The sequence below is a fragment of the Perca fluviatilis genome, chromosome 9 (assembly GCF_010015445.1).
Source record: "Perca fluviatilis chromosome 9, GENO_Pfluv_1.0, whole genome shotgun sequence".
Classification (NCBI taxonomy): Eukaryota; Metazoa; Chordata; class Actinopteri; order Perciformes; family Percidae; genus Perca; species Perca fluviatilis.
The window spans coordinates 39,887,994-39,901,746 of NC_053120.1; the positions used below are offsets into that span (position 1 = coordinate 39,887,994).

Sequence of the window (13,753 nt, forward strand, 5' to 3'; positions counted from 1 at the left end):
TTCATTTACAAAACCAATACTACATTCATTTATTACAGATATTTACACATATTACAAACCAAGCCCACACTCATTAAAATTGGTATAAGTAATCAATACATACCAAAAATCAATCAGCTCAATGAACAAAGCATAAACAAGAAAAAGAAACACCTTTGGAGATAAAACAGGAAGAGTCTCAGACTCTCTGAAGCCGAGCCACGAGGACGCCGTTTCAGTAACTTCAGTAAGAGACCGGCCCCTTTCCAAAAAACACTTCATCCAGACCGAACCCTCCGAACACAGACGGGGCTCACTTCATGCACACTGCAAACAACTTCAATATTGCCTCCCTTGAAAGAAATTCACACAAATCAGACATCAACATGGTTATAATGGCATTTTGATTCTGAACATTTCTGCAGCTGATGTTGAAATAAATGGTGTTAAAATGACAAACCTCATAAACGGAATGTACGACAGACTGTACCTGCAGACAAAGCACATTTTATGTCACAAATTAATAATCATTTCAGACCAAATCCATGAGTAGAAATCGGGACTCACCAGGCAAAAGCCAAGACTTGCAAGATGCAAAATAACAAAGCCAGTCCAAAGTTCTTCCACTGTAAGACAAAAAATACAACTGCTGGCTAAGGGAGATCGGACTTATGGGCTAATCAATACGGTCTCATGTTCTTAATTCAGTAGACGTGATCAGAACTCTTTATACTCACCCAGAAGGCTGCGCAGAGAGTCAACACAAGGCAAGTCTAAAGCAATGAATGGGAGAAATGTAACTCACAACATGCTAGTTGATGTTTGGCCCTCATCCTTCATCAGTGATGATGAAGTAGGATTCTAAATTTCAACAATTTTTTTTTATAACAACTTTTGGCACATTTTCTCTCCATACTTGTGATTGTGCTTGAGTACATTTCCTGGATAAATAAGGAACAAGTACACAAAGTTTAGAAGTCTATAGACTGAGGCCTGCATGGTAAATTGGGCAGTATAGGCATGTAACCTAGCAGAATGAAAAACCAGCAGTGGTGCACTCACAATCATAATTGCGGTGGCCAGCGCTCTTGTTTTGTCACACATCCTTTTCAACTGCTTCATCGGCCCCATCAGAAACATGGTGCTGTTGGATCATACCATACAAAATGTGTAAAAATGTGAATAAAACCACCACAATTTCATCACCAGCTGCTTTAATCTGATTAGTTCTTATTGTTGTGAACACTGACCTCCCCAGTGCACATATGTTTCCTAAAGTGTAAAACACAATGAAGATAGTGAGCCCGATCCTGGGGATCCAGAGCATTCCCACTCCCTGCAAGACAGACATGAAGAGATGTGATTGGTGGAGTTTTGACTTTGTGGGTGACACCTAACCTGCAGCATAGGTGTAATTTACAGGGGTTTACAACCAGTTGTGTAGTCTATGAAATACGCAGGTACTAAGAAAGCTCCAGGATTTCCATATACCTAAAATGGCACAGAACAACATACTTTCCATTATATTTTTGATATATTTGATTGATATATTTTGAATGGTCATCTGTGGTTTCATTCACATAGGCTGAATAAAAAGGTATTTCCACTGTACATTTGGTGCATTAAAGTGTATCAAAATGCATAAAATTAAGTCTTTGACACTCAAAATTTCCTTGGGGGAGCAGACCCAGACGCCTTTGATATATCCATTCTGGTGCATATATTTATGTAGAACAGTATACCCTAAATATACATTAGACTACACCACTGGTTACAACCCCCCCCCAATCAAAACTGTTGTAAAAAATTATACTTACTATTATAATTTCCTTTACATAAATAAAGACGTTTGCGCCATAAATTGATGCAGAAAAGGCACAAATTGTTGCAGAAAGATTCACCAGAATGCAGAAAATTAAGTGTTTGACATTAACATTTTTACATTTTGCTCTAAAGTGGGGAGCACTTGAAGGCAGGACTCAGGACTGCCAAGTGAATTAACAACTTCCACATTCCTCAGAGCAAGAAGAACCAGTACGGCCACATCGGCTCTCCCTGCAGCTTCCTTATTGTGTGGAGTTTAAAACGACAAGCAGATTATTTTAGAAAAGTTACAGATCTTTACCAAAACTGTGAAGCCGGCTCCGACCACGAAACAGGCGATGAATCCCTTCACACGTGTGCCCCAGCCCAGAGTCGAGGCTTCATTGACAGTCTGCGGCAAAAGAGTTCGGATTGAATGATCCATTCACAGCTTTGAAGCCGTGTAGGCCTATGCTGAAGTTTGGGTTTAGTTTTACCTCTAAAACGGTTCGGTCATCTCTGCGAGCCTCTTCACCACTTAAAACTGATTTTAATTTATCCATAACTGAAGAGCCCTCAAAGGTCCACTGGATTGGCGAAGATTGTTGGTTGTTTCCCGGAGCGCGAGACAAAATTGCCGGTTTCCTTAAATTTGCGTGGATGGACAACAACGTCACGTGGAGGAGTCGTCAGGTAGCTTCTGGCAGGTGGATGACGTCTTCAGGTTTGTTACACCTGAGCGGAGAAGCAGCACAGACGTGACGTCTCACTCTGATCTTCTCTCTCTCTCGCCCCCCCGATCTACGTGAATACATTTATAGCACAACGACAAAAATAAGAGTTCTTATGCAAATTAAAATTCAGCCCAGTATATTTCAAATTAATTTTAGATATTTTGTTTATGTGTTTTTTCTCTTTAAAAAAAATCATTTAGATTAGATAAAAATAGCACATCTAATTGACATTTTGTACCTCATAAGAAAAGAATTGGCAGAGCAATCGATGATGATTTGGTTGCAGCTCTAATTATATATATATATATATATATATATATATATATATATATATATATATATATATATATATATATATATTTTAATATTATATATTAGGAATACCCTACTAATACTGTGTTTGACCCCCTTTCGCCTTCAGAACTGCCTTAATTCTTCGTGGCATTGATTCAACAAGGTGCTGGAAGCATTCTTTAGAAATTTTGGCCCATATTGAGAGGATAGCATCTTGCAGTTGATGGAGATTTGTGGGATGCACATCCAGGGCACGAAGCTCCCGTTCCATCACATCCCAAAGATGTTCTATTGGGTTGAAATCTGGTGACTGTGGGGGCCATTTTAGTACAGGGAACTCATTGTCATGTTCAAGAAACCAATTTGAAATGATTCAAGCTTTGTGACATGGTGCATTATTTGAGTAGCCATCAGAGGATGGGTACATGGTGGTCATAAAGGGATGGATATGGTCAGAAACAATGCTCAGGTAGGCTGTGGCATTTAAACAATGCCCAATTGGTACTAAGTGGTCTAAAGTGTGCCAAGAAAACATCCCCCACACCATTACACCACCACCAGCCTGCCCAGTGGTAACAAGGCATGACGGATCTATGTTCTCATTCTGTTTACACCAAATTCTGACTCTACCATCTGAATGTCTCAACAGAAATCGAGACTCATCAGTCAAGGCAACATTTTTCCAGTCTTCAACTGTCCAATTTTGGTGCGCTTTTGCAAATTGTAGCCTCATTTTCCTATTTTTAGTGGAGATGAGTGGTACCCAGTGGGGTCTTCTGCTGGTGTAGCCCATCCGACTCAAGGTTGTTCATGTTGTGGCTTCACAAATGCTTTGCTGCATTCCTCGGTTGTAACAGTTATTTGAGTCAAAGTTGATCTTCTATCAGCTGGATCTATCAGTCTGCCCATTCTCCTCTGACCTCTAGCATCAACAAGGCATTTTCCCCCCCCAGGACTGCAGCATACTGGATGTTTTTCCTTCTTCAGACCATTCTTTGTAAATCCTAGAATAGGTTGTGCGTGAAAATCCCAGTAACCGAGCAGATTGTGAAATACTCAGACCAGCCCGTCTGGCACAAACAACCATGCCACGCTCAAAGTTGCCTAGATCACCTTTCTTTCCCATTCTGACATTCAGGTTGGAGTTCAGGAGATTGACCTGGACGACACCCCTAAATGCATTGAAGCAGCTGCCATGTGATTGGTTGATTAGATAATTGCATTAACAAGAAATCTTACAGGTGTTCCTAATAATCTTAAAGTGAGTGTATATAGTTGTTAGATATTTGTAAGAATATTTGCAGGACACATTTTTAAGAACTGAGTGATTGGTCTGCTTCAGCACAGAAGATCTTTGTTGAAGCATATTGCTGGTAGATGAATTTTGTTGTGCTGTCCTAACGAAAATACTAATACTAAAACCTCATGCTGCATGATTCTATGACGCATGATGATGAGTTGATGTTAAAGTGATACACTGTGATTTTACTCAGTGAGGAATAGAAAATATTCCTAGTGACAGATTTTGATCATAGTGTCTCAAAAAAGCAGACATTCTTTAGCTAGTGCTATTTTCACTTTTTAAATTATATGAAAGTGTTACTATAAACTCTGTTAGGCAACACTGACAAACAGTATAAGCCCTTACAGATATTTGTTTAAGATAACACTGAATATACTGACATGCATAAACAACAGTATCAACCATAATATAATCTATAATAACATCAAATAGCCAAATCTTAACAATTAAACAATTTTAATAAAATTCTTATTTTTTGGCATTTGGGTTTGAGTTTAAACAATATGAAACAAAAAAGCCACAAGATAACGTTACACCAAAAACCAATATGTCTGACAACAGAGGTTTGCCGAGTCAAATTAAAAGCATGCAATCCATAAAAAGCTTACCCTTATGAGTTCATGTTCACTTATATTGTATGTGCAAAATAATAATTGGCAAAAATGACATGGCCGAGTATATGAAAGGTATTAGGACACAGTAAAATAACTAGCAATGAACAATGAGAATAAGGCTAAAGGGGTTTACAGCTGATTAAATAAGGCAGAGGTAGAGATATATTTCTAAAGTAAAGCATCCAGAAACTTTGTCCTTATCCCTCTTCTGTCTGCACACTTTGCTTCTAGTCGTACTGCTGCTGGAACTGCAGACATCATATCCCTGATTTAAGTGTGATATACATGAGTCACAATGTAGGCGTACAACAGTCTTCTTCACAGAATCTCATCTTCTGACTCTGGATCTCTCGGCTTCAGAAGTCCCATTTCCATCGGAGGAGTCCTCCTCAATCTGGAGCGAACCCCACTACAGAGAAAGCACAACAAACAGTCACGCATAACATAAACTGTTGTGACAGAGCAGCATTAGAGGCACTCAAGTTGTTATTCCCGGTGTGGATGAATCTGCAAGACTTCCAGGACAAAAAGCAGCAGCTTATGGGATGTCTGGATGTGTGGAGCATGTTCTTACCAGCTGACGGTGCAATAGAGCACGCTCACGACGAGCATGGCGAAGGCGAGGTGCCAGGAGTAACACATGGTGACGAACATCATGTTGTTGTGATCATTTAGGTCCCACTCAGGGCCGTGGGGAGGGTACAGCACATAACCAATCTGCGGCCGAAGAGAAGGCAACGTGAGGATATTATTAGGCACATCCATAAACGTCAGCTCACACACTCAGATTTACCTGCCAGAACCAGCTTCCCTGCAGGAGAGTGAGGGTGCAGCGCAGCAGCTCCAGGATGATGTTACCTCGGTGGAAGACCTCCAGGAAGGCAACAACAGCCTCGCCAAAGATGGCGAAGAGAAGTAGCTGGTGCACATGGACGTCCAGCATACTCCTGCCATGGAGGTGGTAGAAGAAAAGAAATCCTGCAGAAACAAGAGGCAGTCGTCAATGGAAAAATACATGAGAAAGGTGGAGAAAAATATATTATTACCCATTTATCACTTTGATCAAATGGCATCTTGACTGCATTTTTGTTTTCCATTGACTAGTCTCCTATGATCTACTATACAATCTGTTAAAGTACAGTAGGATATACTGTATGTCCATGGTCTCAATCAGTGATTCCCAACCAGAGGTATTTGTACTGTGGCAGTACTTCTGCAGTCACCAGAGGGTGTATGGAAATATTGTAGTGCAGCTCAACTAATTTGAAAAAATTTAAATAACAATTTGATTAGAAAATTGAAGAAAAAAAATCCATGTATTGAGTATGCAGTAACTTGAACAAAATGTATTGCAAATGAAAAGAAAAAAAAAAAAAAAAAAAAAAAAAAAAAAAAAAAAAAAAAAAAAAGAAAAAAAAAAAGTGCAAATGATTAAAAAGTTGCTAAAAATAGTAAATATATAGTTCAAATAGTTAGCTATTTAATTTTTTCTGTGCCTGAGACCTAAGATTTTCATTGCAAACGACTACTTCTGTCATTGTTGTGCACGTGACAAATAAAGAACCTTGACTAAAAGTAATGGCTAAACGGCTCAAATAGTTAGCCAAAAGTAATGGATAAATGATTTAAATTTCCAGCTTCTGCCACTAGAAGTACAAATGCAATGTGGCCAAACCAGAGACGTTTAAGAACCCAGACGCCCCAACTCAGAGTAACTTCCTGTATCTGTGTTTTCTTTCTCCACTGCCACGCCTCTTTAGGAGACCAGAGGCAGGTCCTGAGTCTATTGCTCCCAATAAGAGAAGTAAACGATTATTTCGCCCCATAGTCATTAAAGTAAATAATGGACACATTTTTCACATCTCCCATAGTATCTCCCAAACATTTGGACACTAAAATGGTATTTTTCAGACGGAAAAAATTAGGAGAAAATGAACTGTGTTTGAGACCTGTTTCTGTCTCAGGAACAAACTCTCGCGAGATCTGGCAACAAAGAGAAGCTACCGCCAACTTACCTTCACAGACGCCCAAACAAAACTAACTTTCCTATTGCTAAATATGTCTTTTGGCTGTGTAAATATCTAATGTTGGCAAAAGAAAATAATAATGAATTATGCAAATATAACTCAAATTTGACCCATTTTCAAAAAGTTTCTATATCATAAATTAAAATGATCAGTTCACTACTTTCATTGAATTTGGGTGTATTTTATGGCATTTGAAAAGAAAATTACAAAAGAATGTTGAAAAAAATCGGAAAAAGTGCCAAAAGTATCAAAACTTGGATAAAAGTGAAAACAAAACGCTGAAAAAAGTGCCAAAAACATCGGGGGAAAAGCGACAAAAGTGTCGGAAAAGACGACCAAAACATTGACCAAAAAGTTTTAATTTTAAATTTTGCCCACAAAAACAAAACGTTGCTTGTTGGTCGACGGGAAGACAACACAAGGGTTATATAAGGCAACAAAATATAGTAAATAAATAACATCATAACTTTTTCTTACCTTCATTAAAGAAAGCAATAGCCAGCATTAATCTATCCAGTGCCAGTGGAGCAACCTCTGTGGTGTGTACAATCAGATTCACAGTGGCAGCCAGGCCAAAGAACAGATACATGGTGGCATGCTGCCAGTTCATCAGGTATTCCCAGTGTTTCTCTGCAAAGTCATACAGCTGGAGTCTCGGCCCACCTGCTGCAAACTGCTCTAACAGCATCCCTGGGGAGCACAGCAGAGGAAACACTCTCAAACACAATCTCCTTAATTAAAGAGTGAACACTGGGGGCCCCCTGTACCTGCGGCCCTTTGCTGCATGTTGTTCCCCCTCTCTCTCCCCTTTCATGTCTAAGCTGTGCTATCAAATAAAAGCCTTAAAAAAAAAGAGTGAACACTGTAAATGTCTATTGGTGTCATACTTTACTCACACTGTACGTACTCATTAAAGTTATTTAAGTTGCTTTGGATTCATGCAGATGACTCCTGAGTAGCCAAAGTTTAAAAATGAAGGGATGCAAAGAAAGGCTTATTTGAAATCAGCTGTTTTTCATATCACTCACAGTTTCTGCATAGAAAGACCTACTTACCAACTAAAGAAAAGAAGAGTACGACCGAGCTTTCGATGATCTCCAGGCGGCGCTGTGAGGCTCTGCTGGCCAGCCGAGTGGAGCCTATGTTCTTGTTCCTGCGGGTGGCGTGCCAGAGTGAGTGCTTCCCTGTCCACCAGATCCCAGCTACCAGAAAGAAGCTTCCAGGGAGCGCGTGGCCCTTGAAGCTTCCCATGACTCTGAGCCCCTGAATCGTAGGAGGAAACAAATCTGTTAGCAGTTGTTATGGATGACTGCATCACTGCAGAGTGATAACCAAGGAGAAACATGACTGCTGTTATCGCAAGGGTCTAAGAAAACCCTGTTTCTTCTTCCACTAAAAAAGAAAATGTCTATTTAGCACAAATCAGGGTTTTATTCTCAATATTGCGTCTATATTACATCAGAAAGAAAAATATGTTGCTTTCTTTTAAAAGCATGTAGTTAATGTATCAAAACAAGATAATTTCACCTCATACGCAATTTAGAAGTGGTCTTCCAGTAGCATGGGGATAAGCCTACAGTATTTTTAGCATGACTGGCAAATGAGAAGGAATAAAAGATGGGAAGGGAAAAGTGGAGGAGTGGCTGCAATTGAGTTAAACAGCATAATCAGCAGCCATAATTAGTGTGTGTGTGTGTGTGTGTGTGTGTGTGTGTGTGTGTGTGTGTGTGTGTGTGTGTGTGTGTGTGTGTGTGTGTGTGTGTGTGTGTGTGTGCGCGCGCGCGCCTTCAGCTGACCTCAGTAGAAGTGTGTCTAGAAAGGGAAAGAAACCAGTTAAGGCTTTCTCCTTTACCTTTAAGCATGTGAACCTGTCTGCAGTTTTTCCCTTTGGGTTATGCGGACTGAGCTCACTTCATGAATTCACATTAGTCGGATGCTGTCCCTGGTAATGACTAGCCATCATTTGTGGATGATGTGTGCTCGTGACTGCAGACCAGGCTGTCATCACCTGCTGTTTACCCCTACACGTTTATTCTGAAAGGGAACAAACGATTCCGGAGAAATGATCAAAAACAAACAGGGCTACCATTTCAAAGTCAGCCATGTGCCGTGCACTCTTTTATCCATTGTGTGCCTCCTTATGGTTTCACTGTTCATGAAATCAAGAGTATAAAGAAACTTCATCAACCTGTTTGACTTCGGTCCCCTCAGCAATAAATAATAAACTCCGAGAGCAAAGCAGGAGTGACATTAACAGCGAGCAGAGAATCAGAATAAGGTGCATGGCTGTACTCTCTTTTGTGATGGAGATGACCGACAGTACTCCGCCCCGGCAACAAAGAGAACCTTTTGAAGGAGGACAATGAATACAAACAGATTGTTTGAGATGTTAAGCTGAGCTCATCTGTGTCAGAGACCCCTTTTTCCCCGTGCATCCTCTACAGACTGAGGAAAACACTTCGGCAGTCGCTATGGCAATCACTCCGTCGTGTGTCGGGAGAGCTGCTGCAAGACTCTTCAGTGTTTGGCTGATTTACTCCTAATCAACGACAACATCTGTGCAGCTTCGTCTCCAGATTCAATTGTTCCCACACTTCTGTCAAATATACGTTCTTACACTCAGTGGTGGAAAGTAACTATGAATATTTACTCAAGTAGGCTACGGTGCTTGAGTCCAGTTTTGAGGTACTTCCATTTTATGCAACTTTATACTTCAACTCTACATTTCAGTGGGAAATAATGTACTTTCTCCTTGTTACATGCAGGACATAGTGTCAGAGGTGTCGTAACACTCCTCCATTACATTTATTTAACAGTGACTTTTCAGATTAAGAGGAGGCCATCATTGTTATAGATAACTCTACCCAACAGTATATAAAACAAAAATTAGCCCCGCCTTGACCAATTATAACATTAAAGTACCACTTACATGTTGAAGCATCAATAATAATGATCCAGATGGGTCATTCTGCGTGATGAGTACTATTAGCTATGATACTCCATGAAGCTTTAAGAAGGCCGATATTTGTTGCTATTATTTTTACTTAATTACAATTTAAAAATGCAGGACTTTTACTTAACGTAATTGAGTATTTTTATAATGTGGGATTGTTTTTTTTCCTCCACCACTGATGATACTTATTCGGTAACGATTGTACGTATTTGTTTGATTTAATATGGAATTATTAAACTGCCTGGGTATTTTTGAATTAGTTGGTGACACCATGGAGATTCTTCATGGAGGTATAGATTCCAGTTTAGGAACCACTGACTATTAGAAAAGACTTTAACTGTAAAAACCTAAAAATAACCATGTAAGGACATTGCCACCAGTGGTGTAGTCTAGTGTATTGTAGTGGGTATACTGTACTGTAGGCTATATATATTGGCAAGAATATGCCTTTTTGGGGGCTGGGTGTCCTCCCCCAAGGAAGTTTTGAGCATCAACGACTTCATTTCCTTAATTCGGATACACTTTTATGCACCAATTTACGGTGGAAATCCCTTTATTTGGCCTATGTGAAGAAGAAAAACACAGATGACAATTCAAAATATATCAAAAATATAATGGAAAGTATGTTGTTGAGTGTCATTGGGCACAAGTGGGTATATGGAAATCCTGGAACTTTCTTAGTGGGTATACTGGTATACCTGTGTATAGACTACACCACTGAGCAGACAGAGGCTGTAATGTTCATGAAAAGAGATATAGATACAAACATAAAGAGTAACTAACTGAATGTCTTACAATGTAAGACAAGTTGCAATCTGAGATTATTGGGTGTAAAGATCAGCAAAAGATGAGTTTTGTGGTTTACTGAAAAAAAATGTTTTTATAAAGGTAATACGTTTTATTTCGGAAGTACAGTAATATGTTCTAGGCGGCTGTGTACATAAATATTAACTACTGAACAGATATACAGTAGCCTATAGAATTCCTTTATAGTAGAAAGAAAAAGGGGGTCTTACCCAAGTATGTTCGTCACTGGAGATGAAAAGTTATTACATATAAGTATGTTTAGCCAGAAATATCAACGCATCTTCATTTTCTTATAAAACAAATCATTTTTCCAAAGAGGAGAGAGATCCTCTGTTCCTCGGTAAGACACAAAGTATCCAGTAAACATCAGCTATCTCCTCCAAATCAGATTCCCAGCCGCCTCCGGACCAGACCCGTTCCACAGCCTTTTTTCGATTTTTTTCCCGACTCTAAACAACAGTTTAGGGTTTTACCCCCCAATCAACTATCCCATTGGATTACAGAGGTGAGCTCGCGTCATCAGTCCGTGCTATGATTGGCTGACGTCCATGTCAGTCTCAGGTGTCTACTGTCCACGTGTGCACTTTCACTCCGCCTGCTCCCTCTCGGCTCGGAGGAAACCGCTACTTTCCATCCAGCCAGGGCAGGGCAGGACAGGCAGGGGCCGGGCCGGGCCGGGCCGGGCCGGGACAAGACCTCCGGCACGTACACTGCTGCGGCTGGAAGACCTCCTTTCTTATCTTCAGGCAGGATCTTGCTGCTCCCTCAATTTAGTTGTTTTATTCACTCCAAAACCGAGGAGCAGTTAGTGTTGTGGTGAAAATGGAAGCATAAAGTGAATTCTAGCGTTATTCAGGATTTACAAGGCAAACTACTAGCAACGTCAACAGCAAATAGTAAATGAATGACCCATTGTAACATTGTAAGTTTACTTAGCCCTATTTTAGCTTTTTTACTGCGGTGTAGAACTACTGTCTGTTCAGAATGTATCTATCTGTGAAGGGTCAAACAGGAGGAGAAACTAGCTCCACAGGTCACAGCTGTCGCCCATTGGCGGAAGTTAGATTCCAAAGGTGAGGGGGGGGGGGCACAGTTACAGACACAAACCCTCAAAGAGCTTTAGTTTTTTAGATACCCCTAGGAAGAACATTTCACGACCACGTCCCCTCCCCTTGATGAAATGGATGGTCAGAACAATAATATGTTATAGGCTTTAGAAACAAGTGCTGAAATTGATTAATATATTGGCTCACCACCATATACAGTCTCACCACATAGGCAAAAAGGGCAGAATAAAGCCACTCATTTAATGTTTCACCTGTTGCTCGGATTTAGGCAAGGCAAGGCACTAATAGTGCCCTAATATCCGCTTTACTCCTCAAAGCAATATGAATTTAAAATGTGTATTAATTATAAAACTGTTTGCATAAAAACAATGAAGGCATTGTTTTTAAGTTATTCTCGTTCCATACTCTCCACTAATCCTGGAGAATCAGTAATTTGCTACAACTTATAAGATACAAACACCATTTCAACTTTAGAATTACAAACACACACACACACACACACACACTTCCTAAAGTGTGTGTGTTGTGTGTGTGTGTGTGTGTGTGTGTGTGTGTGTGTGTGTGTGTGTGTGTGTGTGTGTGTAAAATAGATAATAGACACAGCCACATTAACATTTTTTGTAGGTGTAACTTACAACATTCATAGCGACTGCATTCCAGTCAGGTGTGTCAGTGACAGGGCTGTGATATTGTACATGCTGATTTACTGACACACCTATGGAATGGAGCCATCATTCCAGTAACATCATTGGTTACGCCTGTGCTTTCCCAGCTTAGTCAAAGTGTTTGCCTTGAGAAGGCAGATTATGGTATTGCCATTGTTATTATGGGATTTAACTACATTTGAATACTTGTTATTATTGGCCTTTTTATGGGCTGCAGTGTAATAATCCAAACAATAAACGATGGAACAACTGTTGATGATACATTAAGACACTGAAAAGTGTATGTTTGTTGAAAGCACACCGCATTTAGCAAGGGAGTGTCACATCAGTGTGTGCTTGTGGCTTGTTGTGTGTTGATCACAGTCACACCAGCACGGTGAGGTTGGCTTTACACAGCTGTTATGTATTTTTAGTTCTGATTAAAAATGTATATGAATATGTCATGTATGAAAGACAAAAAAACAAACTTGTAACTCAGAGAGGACACTAAATATAACTTACATCATTTCCCCTATATAAAACATTCATTTTGGTTGGACATAAATCCAAGCCAGATCACAGTAGATTTGATAGACCGGGATCTATTGGTTAGTTAATGAATGTAAAGTAAACATGTGTCACATGAAGTAATAGTAAAGTAGTGATGTACATCCTAAACATGGAAATACAACCATTTGTCACTATCTTGAAATAAAATCTAATTTATGTAATTGCATAGTTACTGTATATGTATACATTAATATACAGGCGGCCTGATTTTGTTGTACATTTATCACACGCTGTAAACTCTTATTTGGCAGTGCAAAAACACGACGGAGATGCTTGAAAGCTCACCAGTGTAGAGACGACAGTCCTCACATGCAAAACAGCAGATAAAGCAGGGAAATACATGACAGACAGACTCACTGTATCAGGAGGAGGAGTTTGCTTTTATAACTTCAGAGTAAAGATTATTAACACAGGCATAACACAGGCGGATGGTCTTTCAAGCTTATCGTGAAGCTGGAAGTATTATTATCTCTGCCCATGCTCTTATCACATACTTCCACAAGATTTAGTCGTGTCATCAGCATGGACGGAGTCTACAATTCATACACAAATACTGGCCGCAATTAGTTTGAATATTCAAATACTCAACATTCTATTGACACTCTGCAAGTTATTGTGGAACATAACCTTTGTTCTTGTCTGACAAGGGAGAGGTGTAGAAAATGGTTTGAGTTAAAAATGTTTTTTCAAGAAGTTTATTTTATAAAAGGGAAATCTCAGTGACCATGAATCTTCTCATCTAACTCTCAAATAAACGAATTTCCCAAAATGACAAATTATTCCTTGAAGGTAAATGAGATGTGCAAAGATGCAAAAAGAAAAATTTAACAATTTTAAAAAAACACAATGAAACTTGAGGAAATTTGCTTCAAAAATAGCGGGTTCAATGCAGAGTTTAGAATATCTCTGGAAATTCTTTTGACGCTAACATAATGTAGACAAAGAGACAAAACCACTC

The 13,753-nt window shown here is 39.5% G+C and overlaps 2 protein-coding genes across 3 annotated transcripts; both read right to left on the minus strand.

The window, feature by feature from the left end:
* On the minus strand, positions 1 to 2,534 carry sft2d2a (SFT2 domain containing 2a). The gene is made up of 8 exons (XM_039810321.1): positions 2,280 to 2,534; positions 2,105 to 2,194; positions 1,230 to 1,315; positions 1,042 to 1,123; positions 717 to 752; positions 547 to 605; positions 440 to 469; positions 1 to 332 (listed from the first exon to the last, which is right to left on the minus strand). The coding sequence occupies exons 1-8, from the start codon at positions 2,343 to 2,345 to the stop codon at positions 293 to 295; spliced, it is 489 nt and encodes a 162-aa protein (XP_039666255.1). The 5' UTR covers positions 2,346 to 2,534; the 3' UTR covers positions 1 to 292.
* Positions 2,535 to 4,552: 2,018 nt separating this feature from the next.
* Positions 4,553 to 11,605, minus strand: tmem45a (transmembrane protein 45a). 2 transcript variants are annotated; one of them, XM_039812535.1, is made up of 7 exons: positions 10,724 to 11,605; positions 8,607 to 8,788; positions 7,810 to 8,017; positions 7,232 to 7,444; positions 5,521 to 5,705; positions 5,302 to 5,444; positions 4,553 to 5,136 (listed from the first exon to the last, which is right to left on the minus strand). In XM_039812535.1, the coding sequence occupies exons 3-7, from the start codon at positions 8,003 to 8,005 to the stop codon at positions 5,046 to 5,048; spliced, it is 828 nt and encodes a 275-aa protein (XP_039668469.1). In that variant the 5' UTR covers positions 8,006 to 8,017; positions 8,607 to 8,788; positions 10,724 to 11,605; the 3' UTR covers positions 4,553 to 5,045. The 2 variants fall into 2 exon arrangements, with proteins under 2 accessions (XP_039668469.1, XP_039668468.1); XM_039812534.1 differs by lacking the exon at positions 8,607 to 8,788 and having other exon boundaries at positions 10,724 to 11,603.
* Positions 11,606 to 13,753: the final 2,148 nt, after the last annotated feature.